We start from the raw sequence: 24,616 nt of genomic DNA on the forward strand, positions 1-24,616 counted from the left end.
ATTTTAATAGGCTTTATTGGTAAGCCAAAGATTCAAGATGATATAGACCATTGCGTGTAGTTTTGTACACAAGCTATCTTCAATAGGTCATACATTACCAACCTGGGAGATACAAAATGCCTGCTAACCTGGGCCAATTCCAACTTGCTTGCAGGTGCTTACTCAGAGTTGCTTAAAATTTCTCCTTTTGAACTTTCAGGTCCCAAATGTATGTAGCCACTGGTATAGCAATCCATTCCAAGATGATGCCAAAGGAGTTTAAAAAAAACAACTCCAAACAGGATGAAAGGAATAATGCTAACATTGACCTTACTTTCAGTTAACAAGCTGACTTCCATTGCTTGTATCAGTTACCTTATCGGACAGCATATTCTTCCTGTGACTGGGATGGTGCAGCTTTCGGAATCTGGTCAACTCTCACTCCTGTCCCTAATCCAAAACTCTTCCACGACCTCAACACTACATTTCAGTGGTAAATCCGCTTTTTAACCCAGCAACCAGATCTACATTTCAATCGACTAATAACTGCGTACAGTTTATGTCTCATTACCTTCGGATGGATAGGGCTGCCTGAGAAGAATTGCAAAAAGGTTCACTGGATTGACTCCTGGGAGGAGAGACAGAGAGGGAGAAAGACTTCCATTCCTATCGCCCATCTTTCACAAACTGAGAATGTCCCAGAGCTCTTGACAGCCACTGAATACTTTTGAACTACAGTCACTGTGGTCAGTGAGCAAATGGAGCGGTCAATTTGTGCACAGCAAGCTCCCACAAAAACAGCAATGTGACAATGACCAGATCATGGGTTTCAGTGATATTGATCGAAGGATAAGTGTTGACCAGGGCACCCAGGGACAACTCCCCTGCTCTTGTCCTGAATGGTCCCCCACCTGCCCCGGAAGCTTTTGCATCCACAATGAGAGGGCAGAAGACACGGCCTCGGTGCTTCCTCAGCACCGCACCAACGAATGCGGCTGCAAAAAAAAAAAAGGAAGAATTCACTCGCAGAGCTCTGGCTGGTGGAGCCCGTTCGCGGGGTTAAAATGCCGGTCCGTGGAAGCGTCAGGCGGGAGGGGGGGGGGTCACAAGAATGATTGACGGCGTCGTCGGTCAATCAACGCCCGGTCGGCCCGACGTCTCGGCGAATGGGACAGAGGCGGGGGCGGGACCCTGTCGGCGGCCGTTGGGCTTAAATAAGCTGGCGCGCGGCGATTTTGTCCGCTTTGGGTTTTGAAACGATCGGGTTTTCAACTGCAAAAGGTGAGAGGAGGGGAAAAAAAAAATCACGCAGACTGTCCGCAGGTAAGGCCCTGCAGAACGGTGTTTTGACAGACAAGTTGTGAGGCAAAAGTGTCTTATTTTCTCCGGCGAGACAGCGGAATTTTCTTCTTTTGCGCTGGCGCGTTGTGCGCCAGTTGTTGTTGTTGTTGTTGTTGACCCGCAGCAAGTGCCCCATGGCAACCTTTCCTTCTGGTACAGGTTAAAACCCGAAGGTGAATTACTTCACAACAAGTGTTTTTTTTCTTGTCTCGTTTCCCCCCTCCACTCATGGTTTGTGGAAATGATTTGAGGAAGGTGGGATTTTGTTTGCCCCGCACGGGGAATCGGCGCTGCCTTCTCGTCACTTTTTAATCCCCCTCAAAAATATGACATGTCGGCTGTTTTTTTTTTTGCCCCGGGAAAGTGTGCACCACTCACTGAGTGAAGTTTCTGTTTGTGAACTGAATCACAGATTTGTTGCCTGGCAGAAGGAGGCCATTCGGCCCGTCCTGTCCGTGCCGGCTCTCTGAAGGAGCAGTTCACCTCGTTCCACTCCCTGTAACCCTGCACATTATTCCTTTTTTAGATAACGATCCAATTCCCTCTCCAATGCCTCGATTTGAACCTCCCTCCACCTCACTCTCAGGCAGTGCATTCCTGGCCGTAACCACTCGCTGCGTGAAAAGGTTTTCCCCTCATGTCGCTTTTGCTGCTAATGTCAATGAACTTGAATCTGTGCCCTCTCGTTCTCGATCCCTCCACCAACCGGAACAGTTTTTCCCCAGCTACTCTGTCCAGACCTTCCCATGATTTTCAAAACCTCTTTCAAATCTCCCCTGCTCCAAGGAAAACAGTCTCAACTTTTCCAGTCTATCCACGTAACTGAAGTTCCTCATCCCTGGAACCATTCTCGTGAATCTTTTCTGCACTCTCTCTAATGCCTTCACATCTTTCCTGAAGTGTGTCGCCCAGAACTGGACGCAATACTTCAGCGAAGGCTGAAGTTTAAATTTAAAAATTTATTCATTTATGGGATGTGGGCGTCGCTGACTAGGCCAGCATTTATTGCCCATCCCTAATTGCCCTTGAGAAGGTGGTGGTGAGCTGCCTTCTTGAACCACTACAGTCCATGTGAGGTAGGTACACCCACAGTGCTGTTAGGAAAGGATTTTGACCCAGTGACAGTGAAGGAACGGCGATATAGTTCCAAGTCAGGATGGTGTGTGACTTGGAAGGGAACTTGCAGGTGGTGATGTTCCCATGCCTCTGCTGCCTTTGTCCTTCTAGGTGGCAGAGGTTGCAGGTTTGGAAGGTGCCGTTGAAGGAGCCTTGGTGCGTTGCTGCAGTGCATCTTGTAGATGGTACACACTGCTGCCACTGTCGGTGGTGGAGGGAGTGAATGTTTGTAGATGAGGTGCCAATAAAGCGGGCTGCTTTGTCCTGGATGGTGTCGAGCTTCTTGAGTATTGTTGGAGATGCACCCATCCAGGCAATTGGAGAGTATTCCATCACACTCCTGACTTGTGCCTTGCAGATGGTGGACAGGCTTTGAGGAGTCAGGAGGTGAGTTACTCACCGTAGGATTCCTAGTCTCTGACCTGCTCTTGTAACCACAGTATTTATGTGGCTACTCCAGTTCATTTTCTGGTCAATGGTAACCCCTAGGATGTTGCTAGTGGGGGATTCCGTGATGGGAATGCCATTGAATGTCAGGGGGAGATGGTTAGATTCTCTCTTGTTGGCGATGGTCATTGCCTGGTACTTGTGGGGTGCAAATGTTACTTGCCACTGATCAGCCTGAGCCTGGATATTGTCAAGATCTTGCTGCATTTCTTCACCGATTACTTCAGCAACTGAGGAATCGTGAATGGTGCTGAACATTATGCAATCATCAGCAAATATCCCCATTTCTGACCTTATGATGGAGGAAGGAGCTGAAGATGGTTTGGCTTAGGACACGACCCTGAGGAACTCTTGCAGTAATGTCCTGGAGCTGAGATGATTGACTTGCAACAACCGCAACCATCTTTCTTTGTGCGGGGTACAACTCCAGCTGAAAATTTTCCCCCGATTCCCATTGACTCTAGTTTTGGTCAGGCTGCTTGATGCCATACTCAGTTAAATGTTGCCTTGAAGTCAAGTCACTCTCACCACACCTCTGGAGTTCAGGTCTTTTGTCCATGTTTGGACTAAGGCTGCAATGAGGTCAGGAGCTGAGTGGCCCTGGTGGAACTCAAACTGAGCATCACTGAGCAGGTTATTGCTAAGCAAGTGCCGCTTGATGGCGCTGTTGATGACACCTTCCATCACTGTGCTGATGATTGAGAATAGACTGATGGGGCAGTAATTGGCCGGTTGGACTTGTCCTTTTTTGTGGGCAGGGGATACCTGGGCAATTTTCCACATTGTTGGGGAGATGCCAGTGTTGTCGCTGTGCTGGAGCAGCTTGGCTAGGGGCGCGGCAAGTTCTGGAGCACAATTCTTCAGTGCTATCGCCGGAATATTGCCAGGATCCATAGCCTTGACAGTATACAGTGCTTTCAGCCATTTCTTGATATCATGCAGAGTGAGTCGAATTGGCTGAAGACTGGCATCTGTGATTCTTGGGACTTCAGGAGGAGGCCAAGATGGATCATCAACTCAGCACTTCTGGCTGAAGATTGTTGCAAATGCTTCTGCCTTACCTTTCGCACTGATGTGCTGGGCTCCCCCATCATTGAAGATGGGGATATTTATTTATTTAATTTAATTTTATTTAGAGATACTGCACTGAAACAGGCCCTTTGGCCCACCGAGTCTGTGCTGACCATCAACCACCCATTTATACTAATCCTACATTAATCCCATATTCCCTGCTACATCCCTCAATTCCCCTACCACCTACCTGCACTAGGGGCAATTTACAATGGCCAATTTACCTATCAACCTGCAAATCTTTGCCTGTGGGAGGAAACCGGAGCACCCGATGGAAACCCACGCGGTCACAGGGAGAACTTGCAGACTCTGCACAGGCAGTACCCAGAACTGAACCCGGGTCGCTGGAGCTGTGAGGCTGCGGTGCTAACCACTGCCTCCTCCTGTTAGTTGTTTAATTGTCCACCACCATTCATGGCTGGATGTGGCAGGACTGCAGAGCTTAGAACTGATCCGTTGGTTATGGGATTGCTTGGGTCTATCTATCGCATGCTGCTTCTACTGTTTGGCAGGCAAGTAGCCCTGGGTTGTAGTTGCACTTGGTTGACACCTTTTTTTGAGGTATGACTAGTGCTGCTCCTGTCATGCCCTTCTGCACTTTTCTTTGAACCAGGGTTGGCCCCCTGGATTGATGGTAATGGTAGAGTGGGGATATGCCGGGCCATGAGGTGACAGATTGTGGTTGAGGACAATTCTGCTGCTGCTGATAGCCCACAGTGCCTAACGGATGTCCAGTTTTGCATTGCCAGATCTGTTCAAAAGCTATCCCATTTAGCACAGTGCTAGTGCCACATAACACGATGGAGGATATCCTCAATGTGAAGACGGGACATTGCCTCCATAAGGCCTGTACGGTGGTCACTCCTACCAATGCTGTCATGGACAGATACATCTGCGGCAGGCATATTGGTGAGGATGAGATCAAGTATATTTTTCCCTTTTATTGGTTCCCTCACCACCTACTGCGGACTCGGTCGAGCAGCTATGTCCTTTAGGACTCAGCCAGCTTGGTCAGTAGTGGTGTTACTGACCCACTCTTCGTGATGGACATTTGAGTCCCCCACCCAGAGTATATTCTGTGCCCTTGCCACCCTCCGTGCTTCCTCCTTCCTACTCAGCATGCCCTTTGGGGGCGAATCTTGCCAATCTCCTCACTGTCCAACTCATCCCTCCTAGTGCTGACCCTGTGGACTCTGCCATGAGCTATGACTGCTCATCTCCCTAGCTCCCTCCAGAATGTTTGTTTACTTGTGAACAAGGCCCGAGCCACCCATGAACTCATTGTGGATGATTGCATCAACATCATCTCCTTGGCAGAATCTTGCCCAAGGGGTGGTAATAGCTTCCAGGTCAGTGAAGCCTTCCTGACTGGCGATATCTTACTTCAGGTACCTCGAACAGACTGTCAGTGTCGGGAGGCTCTTTCACCAAATCACCCCTCGGTCTGTCCCCGACACCTCTGGCACTTTCTCCTCCTTCGAGCATCTTGCTGTGCCCCATCCCTCTCGCCTGATACTTAAATTCCTCATTCTCTCCCACCCACCGAAGTAGCATAAAGAGTTTCTCACCGAGATATCTTCACTGATTTCGTCCCTCAGCCTCTGCACCAAGCAACTTCTCATCCTCAGTGATTTTGAGCTCCATCTCAATTCATCATGCTCTTTCTCCTGTCAGTTCACTAGCCTCCCATTATCTCTCCCTCTATATAAACTCCCCAACCCATCTACACAACTACCCCCTTGACCTTGCCATCTCACGTGGCCTTGCTACTTCTATCGTGTCAATCACAGGTAAGGCCATCTGTAATCACTACCTTACATTGATCTTCATTCACATTCCCCTTCCCTCTCCCACTTCCTTCTGTATCCATTCTTAGAAAAACCTGCCTCCCACTATACTTACAACTGTACTTTCAAAATCTAAACTGTGTAGCCTTTGGCCTTCCATTCACCAGAACATTTCTGCAGCTGCTGATGATACCAACATACGAATCAGGAGCAGGAGTAGACCATTCAGCCCCTCAAGCCTGCTCAGCCATTTGATAAGATCATGGCTGTACCCCCTATTCAATGACCCTGCCTCCACTGCTCTCTGGGAAAGAGAATTCCACAGACTAATGACCCTCTGAGAGAAAAAATTTCTATTCCCCTTAAATGGGAGACCCCTTATTTTTAAACTGTGTCCCCGAGTTCTAGTCTCTTCCCTCCTTCGTGTCCCCTCTTCCGTCCTTTCAGAATCCGTCCTTTCAGAATCCACCCTGTCAAGTCCCTTCAACAACTGATATGTTTCAATAAGTTTCAAATTTTCCTCATAAGATAACCCCTTCATCCCAGAGATCTGCTCAACCACACTCTCATGTCTGTACTTAATGCCCCAGTCCCTGTCAAAACCATTGCTCTCTCTCACCCAGGCTATTCTTCCAGGACTGCCTTCATCTCTACTCCCTTAAGTCTGAAGGATGCAGACTTGAATGGATATGGGGACAACTTCCCTTCCTGGCTGTGGAGTTTGTTAATGCTTCTCTGAAATGTCAACAACCAGAGGATGCAGATTTAAGATAATTCGCTCAAGAACTGGGGCGATGAGAAGAAGGCCTTTTACAAAGTGAGTTATGATCTGGAATGCACTGACTGAAAGGGAAGCTGAAGCATATTCAAAAAGGAATAGAATATATTCTTGAAAATGAAAAATTCACAGGGCTGTGAGTAAAGAGTTGGAGAATGGGCACAGGAATGATGGGGCAAATAGCCTCCTGTGCTGTCAGATTCCAGGATTCTTGGACTGTAAGGTGCTTCTGAATGGATGAGCTAAATGGACCAAATGATCTTTCTCATTTGTAATTATCTTGGAATAAAGTCTTCATATTTTTCACTGCTTATTTCAATTAAAGACAACTGAGTGCATAAATCCTTCAAAATAAACAGGAACGTCATATGCTTATCACAAACTTGCCCTTCACACTTGGATTAGAGTTTCATTTACAGACAGGATAGGATTGAGAAGAAGTATTGTAAAGCTGAAAATGAAGGGGTTCTGACGCTTTCAAGACTCCAAGAATGAATGTTGGGCAATTTATAGTTACTTAAACGACACTTGACGATTGAATGAATACACCTTGTGTTTGTCTAAAATTCCCTGGGTCATTGGTATTTTACATAATCTATATTGCAGGAATAATCATTCTTCAATCTCGCGAATAAAAGTAGCTGGAATGTTTGGTTACGATCAGAAAACAAATTATTTTGGGGATAAAAGAATGCTAGTGATAATTAATTTGAGAGCAATGTTTCAGTGGTGAAATGTACAGCTCCAAGTAACATACACAAAATCAACTGAAGTATAATTTGGGGGAAACTGAAATGTATAAGTGTATTGAGTTATTGACGGAAGGAATGAAATTGCCTTCAAGTGGCATTAGGAGGATGACTTTGGCGATCACTATACAATCATAGTACTCACATAGTATAATATTATGCTGCAATTCAAATGGAATAAGTTTCAATTTTGGCAAATTGTATGGTGCAATATTAACTTTTGACAAACCATGTGATTTGAGAGTACTGCTCTCCATGATGCTTATCAGCTTCAAGTGTTAACTTGAAAAAAATGGAGAAAAACACCCCATGTGATTGGGAGGACATTGATTTTTGTTTCTTGTTTATTGTACACTTTTCTCCTCTGTAGGTGGAGAAGATGCTACCCAAACTCTATTTTGATCTCATTTGATTTCTGCAGATATGGGGAGACAGTGGTGTACTGGTATTGTCACTGGACTAGTAACCCAGAGACCTAGGTATTGCTCTGGGGACATGGGTTCGCATCCCACCACAGCAGAAGGTGGAATTTGAATTCAATTAATAAATCTGGAATTTAAAGCTAGTCTAATGATGGCCATGAAACCATTGTCGATTGTTGTAAAAAACCCATCTGGTTCACTAATGTCCTGTTCTTACCTGGTCTGGCTGACATGTGACTCCAGATCCACAGCAATGTGATTAACTCTTCCATGCCCTCGAAATGGCCTAGCAAGCCACTCGGTTGAAGGGCAATTAGGGATGGGCAATAAATGCAGGCCTGGCCTGCGACGCCCACATCCCATGAAAGAATAAAAAAAAAGTGTGAATGGAGTAGTAGTTAAAAAGGAGAAAGGCCTGCATTTATATCACACCACAGTATTTCCCAATGCATTTTTCAGCCAATGAAGTACATTAGAGAGTATGTTTTTTTCATGGATAGTGTTTAATAAAGGAACTGTGGGTGACGTTTTTCCTTTCCCTAACTTTGAGCTCCAGAAGTTGATTGTGACTGTCTGACCCTCACTCTCGCTGGGATTCGGTAACTGAGCTTGAGCAAAGGTGGCTGCTTGAGCTTTGTGTTTGGAGAGCACAGCAGTTGACACAGCTGGAGTAACAAAAGGTTGGGACCATAAGCTACAGTGGTAGTTAGGATAGGTTCACTCAGCTGTCTTCTTTGTAATTACAATAAGTGCAGGAGATGAAGAAGGACATGAGGGGCCACTCTCGCATGGTGTGTTAAAGCAGACGCCATAACTGGAAGCAGAATTTGGACTGGGAGGGAGCCAGACGCTGTTATGATATACAAAGGCAAAATACTGTGGATGCTGGAAATCTGAAATAATAACAGAAAATGCTGGAAATACTCATCAGAAATTGATACTTGCCAAAGTTGACCTGTCAGCTAGCTCAACCAAGACACAGGCCAGAATTTTATGCCCTCCAAAAGAGCGGGCTGGTGGCGGGGGAGGGGGGTATAAAATGGAGTCGGAGGCTGGTGGGCCCTTCCTGACCTGCTCCTGTCTCTTTCCAATTTATGCAGGTCGGTGGCGATGAGAAACGGCCCGCCTGCCCCTGGCCCGTCAAGGCCCTTAAGTGGCCAATTATTTGCCACTTGAGGGCATCCATCCACCGCCACGGAAATTTTACGTTTGGCTGGCGGGGGCGTCTGAGGCCCCATAAAACAAGCCTGATAAAAGTAGGTGGCTTTCTGGGGTTCTGAGGTGGGGTTCCTCCTGACCGATTGACGCAGTGAGGCCCTAAAAACATGATGGAACTGTACAAAACGCAAGTTAGGCCACAGCTGGAGTACTGTGTACAGTTCTGGTCACTGCACAAAAGGAAGGATGTGATTGTATTGGAGAGGGAGCAGAGGAGAGTCACCAGGATGTTGCCTGGGCTGATGCATTTTCAGCTATGAGGAGAGACTAGATAGGCGAGGGTTGTTTTCATTCGAGCAGAGAAGGCTGAGGGGGCACCTGATTGAGGGATACAAAATTATGAGGAGCATAGATAGGGTACATAGGAAGAAACTTTTTTCCTTTGGCGGAGGGGTCAATAACCAGGGGGCATAGATTTAAGGTAAGGGGCAGGAGGTTCAGAGGGGATCTGAGGAACAACTTCACCCAGAGGGTGGTTGGAATCTGGAACGCACTGCCTGAAGGGGTGGTTGAGGCAGGAACCCTCACAACATTTAAGAAGTATTTAGATGAGCACTTGAAACGGCAAAGCACACAAGGCTACGGGCCAAGTGCTGGAAAATGGGATTAGAATAGATAGGTGCTTGATGGCCAGCTCAGATACGATGGGCCAAAGGGCCTGCTTCTATGCTGTCTCACTCTGACTCTCTGGACAGGTGTCGGACCAGCAATGGCTACTGCTCCTGGTGGTCCTGTTGGGACTAAGAGCTGCTGGCAGCTCCATTCGGTGGAACGTCCCACCCAAGTCCACTTAAAGGCTTGGGGAGTGTAAAATCCGGTCTGGATCCCAGACCCGGCGGTGGCAGCCAGTGGACGGGTCCTCACTGCCCAGCATAAAATTCCGGCAACTATTAAAGTAGGGCAAGAAAAAGCTGATATATTTTTGAGTCTGTTGAAAGGAAAACAAGCTTTTTTTTTCTTTCTTAAAAAGTAGTGTGCTGTTGAAGAAAACAATTGGACTATTCCATGAGTTGTCAGTTAAGACTGTCAAATTCAGGGCCCCAGTATCAGAGTGCAATATCTGCAATTTTAAAGTTTATTTTCATCGTATAATGTTTCTCAAGAGTGATTGTAAAGTTTTATTTTCCAGCATGAAGTGGCCTGTGACTCTTATTCTTCTGGTTGGACTGGACATTCTTTCTCAGCAGAAAGTATCTACGTGTGTTGTGGATCAAATGACTGACACCACTTTTTGTAGGCAAGTAAGAGCGAAACCAAGATCTAGTAACTGAGATTTTATGATGTGGCACAGTACAATTCAACTTTGGGTGCTGAAATGAGTTCACATTCATCTTCTCGACATCTGTTAATCGCAATATGGGGACAAGCAATTGACTGAAATTGGTACTCACACAACTGCTTTATAATCATAGAAAATGATGGAAATACTCAGCAGGTCTGTCACCATCTGTGGAGAGAGAAACAAATTTAACATTTCATATCGATGACCTTTCATCAGAACTGGTTTCTCTCTCTTTCTCCACAGATGCTGCCTGACCTGCTGAATATTTCCAATATTTTCTCTTTTTTTCCCACATTTCTAGCATCTGCTTTTGTTTTAGAATCACGTTACACTTACACTGGTGACTTTCTGATTGAGAAGAACTTTTTTAATATAGATATGGACTTTGCTGAACAGTGAGTGAAATGTTAGGACATTGTGATGCAGGATCTTCACAATTAACCCAACATATTAATTTTAGTGTGGTTTCTTTTCATCTAGTTCTCATTTCTTTATACATCCACTGCAGTAGTTTCACCTTCTCTCCCATGCTTATTTGATAGTTTTAATTAAATATTTTTGAATTAGCAGCAGCACTGAAAATCAGAATATAAACCAAATGAGGAATCAGTGTAAAACATCAACCATTGTCACAATCTGGTCAGTCGAGTGGTCGAAATACTTATTGCATGATGAATAGTGAATGTTGCAAGTTGGAATGACATGGTAACTCTCAAATGATTGTTGCAAAAGGATATGGATTAGGCTGGAGTAAAGGGGGATGTAATGTAAGTATAATCCACCTATGTAAATGAACAGCTCCTTCAGTTTTGACGAGTTACTTTTCTCCCCTTTTGATTTCACCAAGGCCAAGCAGGTAGACATATGGCCTCCCATTAGGACTGATTTATTCTTAAGCTGACTGCTGTTAGTCCCAGCCAACATTTGGCAGGAGATGACATGCCTGTTTTCCACTGAAGAATGAGAGACATGCTGCAGAGTGTAATCAAGTCAATTAGTCTTGACTAATACTTAAATAGAAACATAAGAATGGTGAAAAATCTTTAAAATGTTAGGTAGATTTACAGAGGAGTGAGTTGAAGATTGAGTCTCTGCAGAGCACAAGTGCGCTGTGCTTGCACTGCATGAACCTGGACACTCATGTTTCTTATACATGTGCGCATGCACACGTGTGCACACACCATCAACGGTGCAGAGATCGCACACTGAATTACAACAACCACAAAATCACAGGGGAATGAAAATGTACTACTTTGTTTTTCAGACAATCAGTAAGGATTTGTTTACTTTTGTTACTGATTACTGTTTCTAAAGCTTGGTAAAGAAAAATTGGTATGGATAAGTGATATTTCCTAAAAAAAAAAAATGTGTCTGGAATCGAATTTGTGATTTTTATTTTCAGCTAGTCTGGGGAGATTGAATGATATCTGTGGAAATGATTTGCTAGGATTTTGGATGTAGTGTCAAGTTTCTGATTGTAGTAGTAGTAGTTCTAATGTATTGTGAAATTGTAGAAGTTTGCATATTAGGCAGTAGACTTTATAAATGCTGTGTCATGCTAAGCAATAACTGTCATTGAAACAGGAGCGCATTACTTTTGGGAAGATGAGAAGAAAGAAAGAAAATTCTAGCTCTGTTGCAGCTCAGAAGCAGGCCATTAAGCCCATCAGATGTTGTTCTCCTTCAAATCTCATATCACTCTTCTATCTTCTGAAAGACTGGTGGATGGTAGACAGTGGTGTTCCCCAAGGGTCAGTGCTGGGACCACTTTTTTTTTTGCTATAAATAAATGACTTGGATCTTGGAATACAGAGTAGAATCTCAAAATTTGCTCACATCAAACTTGGAGGTGCGACAAACAGTGAGGATAATATGAACTGTCTGGAACAGGACATAGAAAGGCTGGCAGAATGGGCAGAGAGGTGGCAGATGGAATTTAATACCAACAAATGTGAGGTAATGCATTTTGGCAGAAGGAATGGAGCGAGGCAATATATACTTAATGGCACAGTTCTAAAGAGTGTGCAGGAACAGAGGGACCTGGGAGTGCATGTGTAACAGTCTTTAAAGGTGGTAGGACATATTGAGAGAGTGGTTAGTAAAGCATGTGGGATCTTGGGATTACTAAATAGAGGCATTGAGTACAAAAGGAGGGAAGTTATGCTGAAGCTTTATAAAGCTCTGGATAGGCCCCAACTGGAGTACTGAATCCAGTTCTGGTCACCACTCTTTAGGAAGGATGTGAGGGTCCTTGAGAGGGTGCAGAGGAGATTTCCCAGAATGGTTCCAGGGATGGAGGATTTTACTTCCAAAGTTATGTTGGAAAAGCTGGGGTTGTTCTCCTTAGAAAAAAGGAGATTGAGGGGAGATTTAATAAACGTGTACAGGATGATGACCGGCTTAGAGAAGTTAGACAAGGAAAAGCTGTTCCCATTAACAAATGGTACAGGACCGGGGGACACAGATTGAAAGTTTGGAGCAAAAGATGCAGAGGGAATATGAGGAAGCACTTTTTACACAGTGGTTGGTAATGACCTGGAACTCTCTGCCCACAAGGGTGGTGGAAGCGGAGACTATCACTGATTTCAAGAGAAAGTTGGATGGCCACTTGAGGAAAATAGACTTGCAGGGCTACGGTGATCGAGCCGAGGAGTGGGACTGACTGCACAGCTCCGTGAAGAGTGGGTAGGGTCTCGATGGGCCAAGTGTTCTCCTGTGCAGTAATGCCTCTCTGACTCTCGATGACTCTATTTTAATTACTTAGCTGACAGCTGCGCGAGTGTTTCCTGCTTGCCTGCAAACTTGCCTGGGTTAAATGTGCAATGGGCAGGATCATGTTCAGCTCCCTCTCCAACAATACTTTTTGGGTCTTGTCAGTCCCGAAGAAGGGTCACTGACCCGAAACGTTCACTCTGCTTCTCTTTCCACAGATGCTGCCAGACCTGCTGAGTGGATCCAGCATTTCTTGTTTTCATTTATTAGAGCGAGAAACAGGCCCAGCTCTTGCTTGAAGGAGTTCAGAAAATTGGCATCCACTGCATGAGCAGGCAGTCTGTTGAAGAGGCTATCCTCCTGTTAAATGTCCAACTGATATCTAACTTTGATCTGGCCTGATACAACTTAAAATTGTGATTCCTGGTCCTTCCTCACTTATTTAGTAGGAGCAGACAGTTGACTTGAGCACTATCCATTCTGTTCATTCGGCTGAGTTCCTGTAGTAGCTAATTTGTGCCACATGGTGGTACAGATGTGCTTTGTATTTCTTCATTTACAAATGCACCTCTGCTGTCTGCAGAAACGGGAAATTTTACTTGCAGCAGAAAGCTTTCAAAGCTGATAATGCATTATATTTCGTGGTTCATTGTTTTTGTTGTACTCTGGGTAAAAGCTGAGTGTACTTTTTGGCTTGTACTGCATAATTTCTATGAAGAAAATTATAATGTAGCAATCAGAAAAGGTCTTTCAGTTTATAATCTTCATCTTCTCTTGGCTCTTAGCTTGAGTTCCCTTATTCCTGATTGAATTATAAATCTATCCATTTTTGAATTCTTAAGCAAAGTTAGACAACTGCCTAATGCAGTGAATATATCAGCTGGTTACATTTAACTTGTTTGAGTCCAAACTTCTTTAGTTTTTGTTTTATTTTCTGCAAGTGTTTTTAAGTACAAATGGAGCTTGGCTCACTTAGAAGAATTGACTACAAATGATGAAGATTTTGTCATTGTACACTCTCAACTTTTCATCCCAGCCTTTGCATGTATATTGTGATTATTGTACACAATTATTCTTGAGTAATTAAAACTACAATTAGATATTTTTTGTGGTCTGCAGTGGCTTTTCATGTCAAACAAGACATTTGGATATAAAAGTAGGGGGCACAATCAAGAACTTGGCAGACGACTCAACAATTGGTCGTGTGGTAGATAGTGAGGAGGATAGGTGTAGGCTGCAGAAGATATTGATGGTTCAACCCGGAGAAGTGTGAGGTGATGCATTTGTGGGGGCGTCAAATAAGGCAAAGGAATACACAAATAATGGGAAAATACTGAGAAGTGTAGAGGAAGTGAGGGACCTTGGAGTGAATGTCCACCGATCCCTGAAGGGAGCAGGACAGGTCAACAAGGTGGTTAAGAATGCAGATAGAATCCTTTCCTTTATTAGCTGAGGTATAGAATATAAGAACAGGGAGGTTATGCTGAAACTGTATAACTCATTGGTTTGGCCACAACTTGAGTACAGTGTGCAGTTCTGCTCACCTCGTTACAAAAAGGATATCATTGCACTGGAGAAGGTACAGAGGAGATTTACGAGGATGTTGCCAGGACTGGAAAATTGCAGCGATGAGGAAAGATTGGATCGGCTGGGTTTGTTCTATTTGGAACAGAGAAGGCTGAGGGGAGATCTGATTGAAATGTATAAAATTGTGAGGGGCCTGGATAGAGTGGAGGTGAAGGGCCTGCTCACCTGAGCAGAGAGGTCAGTGACGAGGGGGCATAAATTTAAAATTTAAATTTAAAATGATTGGTAGAAAAATTAGAGAGGCGGGGGTCTGGAACTCACTGCCTGAAAGGGTTGTTGAGGCAGAAACCCTTAACTCATTCAAAGTGCCTGAATTTGCAGGGCTACGAACCAAATGCTGGAAGGTGGGATTAGAATAGGTGGATTGTTTTTCTGCTGGCACAGACACATTGGGCCAAGTGGTCTCTTTCTGTGCCTTAAACTTTCTATGATTTTCCATGATTCTATAATTAATAAGCCATCTTTTATTGTATCTCTTGGCTATTCGCATGCAGACAGCAGCACAATCCACAAATAGCAAAGGGATGAATGGCTGGTGTTTTGTCTTTTGGTGGTGGTCTGAGGATGGAATGTTGGCCAACAGACTAGAAGAGCTCCCTGTTCTTCTACCAGCAATGCAGTGGGATTTTTAACCTCCACTTAAACAAATAACTGTGATCTTGGATTACTTTTCCAGAAGCTCCACACTTCTGGCAACACAACATTCCCTGCGCCGATCCAGATCCTCTTTCTAAACATGTCGCCTATTTTCTAAGGGTCTGTATCTCTTTGCTTCCTGCCCATTCATGTATCTGTCTAGATACATCTTAAAAGACGCTATCGTGCCCGCGTCTACCACCTCCGCTGGCAACGCGTTCCAGGCACCCACCACCCTCTGCGTAAAGAACTTTCCATGCATATCCCCCCTAAACTTTTCCCCTCTCACTTTGAACTCGTGACCCATGGTAATTGAATCCCCCACTCTGGGGGGGAAAAAGCTTCTTCCAATCCACCCTATCTGTACCTCTCATGATTTTGTACACCCCAATCAGGTCCCCCCTCAACCTCCGTCTTTTTAATGAAAATAATCCTAATCTGCTCAACCTCTCTTCATAGCTAGCGCCCTCCATACCAGGCAACATCCTGGTGAACCTCCTCTGCACCCTCTCCAAAGCATCCACACTCTTTTGGTAATGTGGCGACCAGAACTGCACGCAGTATTCCAAATGTGGCCGAACCAAAATCTTATACAACTGTAACATGACCTGCCAACTCTTGTACTCAATACCCCGTCCGATGAAGGAAAGCATGCCGTATGCCTTCTTGACCACTCTATTGACCTGCGTTGCCACCTTCAGGGAACAATGGACCTGAACACCCAAATCTCTCTGTACATCAATTTTCCCCAGGACTTTTCCATTTACTGTAAAGTCCACTCTTGAATTGGATCTTCCAAAATGCATCACCTCGCATTTGCACTGATTGAACTCCATCTGCCATTTCTCTGCCCAACTCTCCAATCTATCTATATTCTGCTGTATTCTCTGACAGTCCCCTTCACTATCTGCTACTCCACCAAACTTAGTGTCATCTGCAAACTTGCTAATCAGACCACCTATACTTTCCTCCAAATCATTTATGTATATCACAAACAACAGTGGTCCCAGCACGGATCCCTGTGGAACACCACTGGTCACACGTCTCCATTTTGAGAAACTCCCTTCCACTGCTACTCTGTCTCCTGTTGCCCAGCCAGTTCTTTATCCATCTAGCTAGTACACCCTGGACCCCATGCGACTTCACTTTCTCCATCAACCTACCATGGGGAACCTTATCAAACGCCTTACTGAAGTCCATGTATATGACATCTACAGCCCTTCCCTCATCAATCAACTTTGTCACTTCCTCAAAGAATTCTATTAAGTTGGTAAGACATGACCTTCCCTGCACAAAACCATATTGCCTATCACTGATAAGCCCATTTTCTTCCAAATGGGAATAGATCCTATCCCTCAGTATCTTCTCCAGCAGCTTCCCTACCACTGACGTCAGGCTCACCGGTCTATAATTACCTGGATTATCCCTGCTACCCTTCTTAAACAAGGGGACAACATTAGCAATTCTTCAGTCCTCTGGGACCTCACCCGTGTTTAAGGATGCTGCAAAGATATCTGTTAAGGCCCCAGCTATTTCCCCTCTCGCTTCCCTCAGTAACCTGGGATAGATCCCATCCGGACCTGGGGACTTGTCCACCTCAATGCCTTTTAGAATACCCAACACTTCTTCCCTCCTTATGCCGACTTGACCGAGAGTAATCAAACGTCTGTCCCTAACCTCAACATCCGTCATGTCCCTCTCCTCGGTGAATACCGATGCAAAGTACTCGTTTAGAATCTCACCCATTTTCTCAGACTCCACGCATAATTTTCCTCCTTTGTCCTTGAGTGGGCCAATCCTTTCTCTAGTTACCCTCTTGCTCCTTATATATGAATAAAAGGCTTTGGGATTTTCCTTCACCCTGTTTGCTCAAGATATTTCATGACCCCTTTTAGCCCTCTTCATTCCTCGTTTCAGGTTGGTCCTACATTCCCGATATTCTTCCAAAGCTTTGTCTTTCTTCAGCCTCCTAGACCTTATGTATGCTTCCTTTTTCCTCTTAACTAGTTTCACAATTTCACCTGTCATCCATGGTTCCCTAATCTTGCCATTTCTATCCCTCATTTTCACAGGAACATGTCTCTCCTGCACGCTAATCAACCTCTCTTTAAAAGCCTTCCACATATCAAATGTGGATTTACTTCAAAAAGCTGCTCCCAATCTACATTCCCCAGCTCCTGCCAAATTTTGGTATAGTTGGCCTTCCCCCAATTTAGCACTCTTCCTTTGTGACCACTCTCGTCTTTGTCCGTGAGTATTCCAAAACGTACGGAATTGTGATCACTATTCCCAAAGTAGTCCCCTACTGAAACTTCAACCACCTGGCCGGGCTCATTCCCCAACACCAGGTCCAGTATGGCCCCTTCCCGAGTTGGACTATTTACATACTGCTCTAGAAAACACTCCTGGATGCACGTTACAAATTCTGCTCCATCTAGACCTCTAACACTAAGTGTATCCCAGTCAATGTTGGGAAAATTAAAATCTCCTGTCACCACCACCCTGTTGCTCCTACATCTTTCCATAATCTGTTTACATATTTGTACCTCTATCTCACGCTCGCTGTTGGGAGGCCTGTAGTACAGCCCCAACATTGTTACCGCACCCTTCCTATTTCTGAGTTCTGCCCATATTGCCTCACTGCTCGAGTCCTCCATAGTGCCCTCCTTCAGCACAGCTGTGATAGCCTCTTTGACCAGTAATGCAACTCCTCCACCCCTTTTACCTCCCTCTCTATCCCGCCTGAAGCATCGATATCCTGGGATATTTAGTTGCCAATCGTGCCCTTCCCTCAACCAAGTCTCAGTAATAGCAATAACATCATACTCCCAGGTACTAATCCAAGCCCTAAGTTCATCTGCCTTACCTACGACACTTCTTGCATTAAAACAAATGCACCTCAGACCACCACACCCTTTGCGTTCATCTGCTCCCTGCCTACTCTTCCCCTTAGTCATGCTGACTTCATTATCTAGTTCCTTACAGGCTTTAGTTACTGCCTCCTTACTGTCCACTGACCTCCTCATTTGGTTCCCATCCCCCTGCCACATTAGTTTAAACCCTCCCCAACAGCGTTAGCAAAAGCACCCCCAAGGACATTGGTTCCAGTCTGGCCCAGGTGTAGACCGTCCAATTTGTAATAGTCCCACCTCCCCCAGAACTGGTCCCAATGTCCCAAAAATCTGAACCCCTCCCTCCTGCACCATCTCTCAAGCCACGCATTCATCCTGACTATTCTTTCATTTCTTCTCTGACTAGCATGTGGCCCTGGTAGCAATCCTGAGATTACTACCTCTGAGGTCCTACTTTTTAACTTGGCTCCTAACTCCCTAAATTCTGCTTGTCGGACCTCATCCCGTTTTTTACCTATATCATTGGTGCCTATGTGCACAACGACAACTGGCTGTTCACCCTCCCCCTTCAGAATGTTCTGCAGCCGATCTGAGACATCCCTGACCCGTGCACCTGGGAGGCAACATACCATTCGGGAGTCTCTTTTTCGACCACAGAACCGCCTATCTACTCCCCTTAGAATCGAATCTCCTCTGACTATAGCCCTTCCACTCTTTTTCCCGCCCTTCTGAACATCAGAGCCAGCCATGGTGCCATGAACCTGGCTACTGTTGCCTTCCCCTGGTGAGCCATCTCCCTCAACAGTATCCAAAACGGTATACCTGTTTTGGAGGGAGATGACTGCAGGGGACACCTGCGCTGCCTTCCTGCTCTTTCTCTGCCTTTTGGTCACCCATTTCCTTTCTCCCTCAGCAATCCTAATCTGCGGTGTGACCAATTTGCTAAATGTGCTATCCACGACCTCCTCAGCATCGCGGATGCTCCAAAGTGAGTCCATCCGCAGCTCCAGAGCCGTCATGAGGTCTAACAAGAGCTGCAGCTGGACACACTTCCAGCACGTGAAGGAGTCAGGGACATCAGCCGTGTCCCTGAGCTCCCACATTGAGCAAGAGGAGCATAACACGGGTCTGAGATCTCCTGCCATTTTTAATCTTAAGCTTAACTTAGTCTAAATAAGAGCATTATAAGGCAAAATTTGACACTGAACCACATAAAGAAATATTAAGGTTAAGGTTCAAAAAGCTTGATCAAAGAGGTAGATTTTAAGGAACATTGTGAAGGAGGGGAGAGGAAGAAAGGTGGAGAGGTTTAGAGGGAATTCCAGAGCTTGGGGATTTGGCAGCTGAAGGCACTTCAGGTAGTGCTGAAGAGGCCAGAATTAGAAGAATATAGCAATCTCCAGGGGGTGGGGCAGGGGGGTGGATGGAATTCAAAAATGAGGATCAGATTTTAAAAATTGAGCCATTAAATGATGTGCCAGGAGAGGACTGTGAGTTCAGACACAGGCAGCAGAATTTTGGATGTACTCATGGTTCCAGAGGTATGTGCTCAAATCTTTGAGTGAGCTTTGAACCTATAGCCTTCTGGCCCAGAGTCAAGCTGACACTGCATGTTCTGGTACTGAGTCATTCTAAATTGAGGTTTTCCAGGTTCCATAGTTACTGACAGCCCAGGGATACCTAATCCAGGGCGCTATTCATGCTGGATGAGCGAGTGGGCAAGTTTTGGAAGGCTTTTGATGTGAGGAACAACATTGGAAAGCTTGTTGCTGAACTGCAAACTTTGGCTGGAAGTTTTATTCCTTCACTTGTCCAATGTCTTTGGCAAATTGTTCTATTTCCAGTACTACCTGACTAACCAACGAAGTTATCAGACCAAAGGTCAAAAGTGGAATCCTCCAATACCATACCATGGTCGTTTACCCATTAAGCTGGAGGGATCCCGACTGTGACAGGACAGCAAATTAAAAGAAAAGATTAATTTTTTCCTTTGCCTGAAATAAAAATTTCAGAGAATTCCACAATTCTGCATCTTCTATTCTGTTAGTAATGATAATTACAAAAAGATCCTCTTTATTTTCAGAGGAAGCCTCCAGGTATCTTATACAACTATAGGAATGGTAAACTGTGTGATCATCCCAAAATGTTTCCGAACACTGCTGAGCACGATGCTCGGACAACCGTCTGTTCTATTTCCGACAGCTGATGAGGTATGTAATGACAATAAAAGCAGCATTGGATGCCTTGTTTCTATCTAGGATTTTACATTAAATACTAGTGAACTAAGGTTTTTGAAGGCGACATTGTCAGCAGCTTACTTATTTGCAAGGTAACATTTTTAGAGATGAAAAAATAGGAGTAGAATTTGGAGTGCTGGCGTGCATCTCAATTGGCTGTACATGGATCAAAATAACCTAGAAGAATCGGAAGCATTTCAAGTCACAAAACTGGATTCTAATTTACAGTAAGCCTTGTCTTTGTCATACCACAGAGTGGTGCAATTGTCTTTAAACTGTACAGGAATTACTTTGTATTTGCTTGTCTACAATTATATAAACCATGTCATTCTTTTCATGTCATTCTTGCTCATTACTTGCATTACAGAAAATTTAATTCATACTTAAATCAATCAAAATTTGTAAATAAAAAAAATTCATTGAAGAGCTATTGTCATGCGTCAGGCTTGGATTTTCTGTTTGTCCTCCCCACAGCTGTGCTTTGTGGTTTTCAGTCAAGTTGATGATTCAGCTCTGGGCCAAAGGTCTTGGGCTGAGCTGAGGATGGAGCCTAATAGAGTAGAAGATCTTCATTGGTTGACATGTTGCAGTATTGGGTATGGAGCTGGGTCTTCGGGAGTTAAGTACAATTTAGGATCAGAGGCCGAAGAATAGCTGGGGCCCAGGGCTAAGGCTGTGGGTGCGAGAACTTAGGGCTGAGCCAGTGTTGGGATAAAGCTTGAAACCTGTTCTTGGGCAGAGTGTTGGTCCCCCTGCATATGAGCTTGGACTGCATTCTGGGCTCAGTCTGAGGTTGCTTGAAGATATTGAAGAGGTCTTGGAGATGCAGAATCGATGTAGGGTTTAATCTCTCTGCGTGAAGGATGAGCACAAATTAATCACATCACAAGGAGGGATTTGCAAGGATGTGGGCATATTTCTGAACTTGACGATGCGGCTCATCTTTTTCTTGTGGTTGGAACCCATCTAAAACACTGTCCATCTGATTGGCCTTTGTGAACCACATCATCACTAATATATCTTTAGTTATCAGTTGCCAGTCAGTTGCAAGAAATTGGACATATTTTCTTCATTTATATTCCAGAATATTAACAATAATGAACTGAAATTTAAATTTTGTTTATCATGCATATGAGCACGTAAGTTTAGAATTAACAGTGACTGAAGTCTATTTGCTTCCACACAATGTTTTTAAAACAATACAACTCATGATTGATAATTGGACAGGAGGAAATAATGTAACAGTAGATGGCAACAGAACAATTGAGCTGCGTTCAGGGTTCATCTGAACACAGTGGGCTGGATTTTACCAAGCCCACAACACTGGGCTCCGTGGTGGGGTGGGGGGTGCTGGTAGATGGCTGCGGCAAAGGTCTGCCTCGGTGCTGGATGCTGGGAGGGCCCGGTCCAACCCCCTCAGCAGCAGCGAGGCTCTGTGGCGGCCCCCCCGCTTCTGGGTGACGAGACCTGCATCTACATATTTAAATCAATGAAATGAATAAAATAAATTAACTTGCCCTCAATCTTCCAGGCCCACCGCAAACCTCAGCACAGCGGCTGGCACTCTCGCGTGTCATGCTGGTGGGGAGGGTGGAGTTATGATTTTCAGTGCGGTGGGGGGCACAGGGTCAAATCAACATAATGAGTGTCGGGGATGGTGGGAAGGGGTGATTTTTAAACTTTGTGCAGTCTGCCGGGGTGGGGGTGAGGGGAGGTCAGATTTAAAAGTTATGTGTTTTGGCTAGGAAAGACAAATAGTTAATGTAATTGTTATGGGGAGGGTGGGAAAAGAGCGTTAGAATTTTATTTGATAAATTTTATGGAGGGGGTATCTCTTCAAAAAGTTAAATATGCTGGTTGGGCTGATTGCCTTTTAAATATGGTGCCAGTGCCTGCACACAGGCGGTTGATGCCATTGCTTGCATCACACACCCAGCCCCCTCCATTTGATTGAGGTGATTCTTTGTTACTCAGCCCTTCCTTTCTGTTCTGGAGAGTGTGCGGAACATAATTTTTTTTCACTAATCACTTGCAATTATTCAATAATCTTGTACAAAGAATGTAACAACCTTGTATGAATGCAATTAAGCATAAAAGACATAGTACACTTTGATGTCAGCTGCAGGGAGAAAATAAATAATGTCATCTGACATTGCTTGTCTTATCAATAATAATAGAGATCATGTCGTGATTTTTAAAACTTTAATTTCAGCTCTGAATTAAAATGACTGTTTAAGTTAGACTCTGAAAGTTTGTGATATCATCTGAATATAGTAATTAGATTAATGTGTTTTAATCATTTGCAAGAATCCACTATTCTCTGAATAACTAACACATTTTAGATTGAAGTTCCAAATGTAATTGTTCTTGGACCCCTGCAGTTGTGATCTGGATTTTTTAAATTGATTGTTTTATGGGATTTATTTTAACTCATTATCCAGCATTTTGTGTTTATTGAATGCTTCTAAAATTACAGTGTTTAACATGGTGGATGTGGAATTACAGATAGGTGCTTGTTTTTTTGACTAATTGGTTGTTATTTTGCTAATTTTGTTAGTCTTCACTGTCTTCTGTCTGCTTCGTATGTTCTTCAATCAGAAAATTAAACTGCAATGCCAAGATACATCTTTTTCATCAAGATAATTGCATAAATTTGCTTGGTGTGTAATAATCCATGCTACACATTAGGCAGGAAACAGCTGTACATGAACTTAGAATACAGTTCATGTTACATAATGCTTTGTGCCATTATTGCTGCTATTTGTTATGTCTTCATTTTCTTGCTTTGTCAGTGTCTGGTTAACAGAATAACTTGTAACACGTAACCATCATTTTACTTGCAACTTCATTCCATTTCTTAATGGTTGCATAATAAGATTTTGGCCAACAGAAACAAGTATATTTCCTGTTACCCTTTGAGACAACTACCAAAAAATGTCAGATAACGTGAAGTTACACACGATCGTAAATGTGTCGTGCCACAGTTGTAACTTTGCTAAATGAGGGCAAAAGGTTTAAAAAGTTCACAGAAAAGAGGATTTTGTGTTTGAAATGGATCACATTTTTTTATTATTTTGATAGCTTTCTCCAGTACATATTGCTTGGAAATCCTTTTGTGAGGAAAGGCAGACATTGTTTATGAATAGAGAAATCCTGGCAAATACATCTTTGGCAGAAAATAGTGAATTTGAAATGCTTGCAGTCAGATTTTCCACATTGGAGTTCTTGAACATGATTTGCTCTTATTGATGGCTTCATAATTCTAGGAAACTGCAATAGATAGACATAAATGTATGTTTGGATGTGACAATTCTGGGACAGTTAAACCCACAAAATACATAGGGCTGGGTTTTGTATCCCCACCACAGGAATCAGCGGTGGGCGCGAAACATGACGGCCATCCCCCATGGGACCCGTGCTGCCGTGCCAACGTGATTATGTAGAGGGCAGCCATTTTACATATTCACAGCAGCAGCTCCCCCACCCCCACCAAATCATGTGCAGGTCGGCATTGGCAACACTGTTTCTGACATGACTGATGCAGAAGCGGGTGCTGTCGCCATTTTTAAAAGGCTGCCACCCCTGTAGGCAGTTCAACCAAGTACAGAGTTGTCCCCTCCTCCCCACTTCCCCATACACAAACTGCAGCATTCACCCCTTTCCCTTTTTCCTCCCCCCCCCCCCCCCCCCCCCCACCCACTCACCCGCCGACCCTACCCACGAGAGTGCAGAGTTGACATGTTCCACACCTCGGTGGTGCCAGTTTTCCCTAGAGAGGAAAGTGAAGGCGCGCGAGTGCTGCTAGTCACGCTGAGGTTTGGGGACTGAAGGTAAGATTGCTGCGGTTTCTATTTTAATGTATCATGTTATTTAAATATGGGAAGTTGGGTCCCGCCACGGAGCGTCGCTGCTGCTGGGAAGATTAGGCCCTGCACTCCTGGCGTCTGGTTCTGTGGTGGCCACTGCTGCTCCTATTTTCTGGCCTCCTCCTCCACGGAACCCGACATCGGGCTGGGAACAAAATCCAGCCCATCGTCACATGCAGCACATGTACCCAATTTCAGTTGTATTAATGAAGCTGCACCAGGTTACCACTATTAAATACATCAATGAATACTATTCTTTTCTTTCTTTTTTCTTTCTTTCTTTTGGGCCTCCTTATCTCGAGAGACAATGGATACGCGCCTGGAGGTGGTCAGTGGTTTGTGAAGCAGCGCCTGGAGTGGCTATAAAGGCCAATTCTGGAGTGACAGGCTCTTCCACAGGTGCTGCAGAGAAATTTGTTTGTTGGGGCTGTTGCACAGTTGGCTCTCCCCTTGCGCCTCTGTCTTTTTTCCTGCCAACTACTAAGTCTCTTCGACTCGCCACAATTTAGCCCTGTCTTTATGGCTGCCCGCCAGCT

The 24,616-nt window shown here is 44.6% G+C and overlaps 1 protein-coding gene across 10 annotated transcripts in view; it reads left to right on the plus strand.

Annotated features, from left to right (window-relative positions):
* The first annotated feature begins 1,170 nt into the window (after positions 1-1,170).
* The window catches only part of LOC137357193 (phosphatidylethanolamine-binding protein 4), a 485,084-nt gene continuing 461,638 nt past the window's right edge, over positions 1,171-24,616 (plus strand). For 2 of the 10 annotated variants that reach the window (XM_068023337.1, XM_068023338.1), the window contains exons 1-3: positions 6,415-6,558; positions 10,038-10,145; positions 20,061-20,187. In XM_068023337.1, coding sequence (XP_067879438.1) covers positions 6,482-6,558; positions 10,038-10,145; positions 20,061-20,187 — 312 coding nt within the window. In that variant the 5' untranslated portion in view covers positions 6,415-6,481. Of the gene's footprint in view, positions 1,303-6,393; positions 6,559-8,790; positions 8,947-10,037; positions 10,146-20,060; positions 20,188-24,616 lie in introns of those variants that run through there. The other 8 variants (XR_010971152.1, XR_010971151.1, XR_010971150.1 and 5 more) reach the window with 8 other exon arrangements.

This window comes from Heterodontus francisci, chromosome 47 (genome assembly GCF_036365525.1).
Source record: "Heterodontus francisci isolate sHetFra1 chromosome 47, sHetFra1.hap1, whole genome shotgun sequence".
NCBI classification, from domain to species: Eukaryota; Metazoa; Chordata; class Chondrichthyes; order Heterodontiformes; family Heterodontidae; genus Heterodontus; species Heterodontus francisci.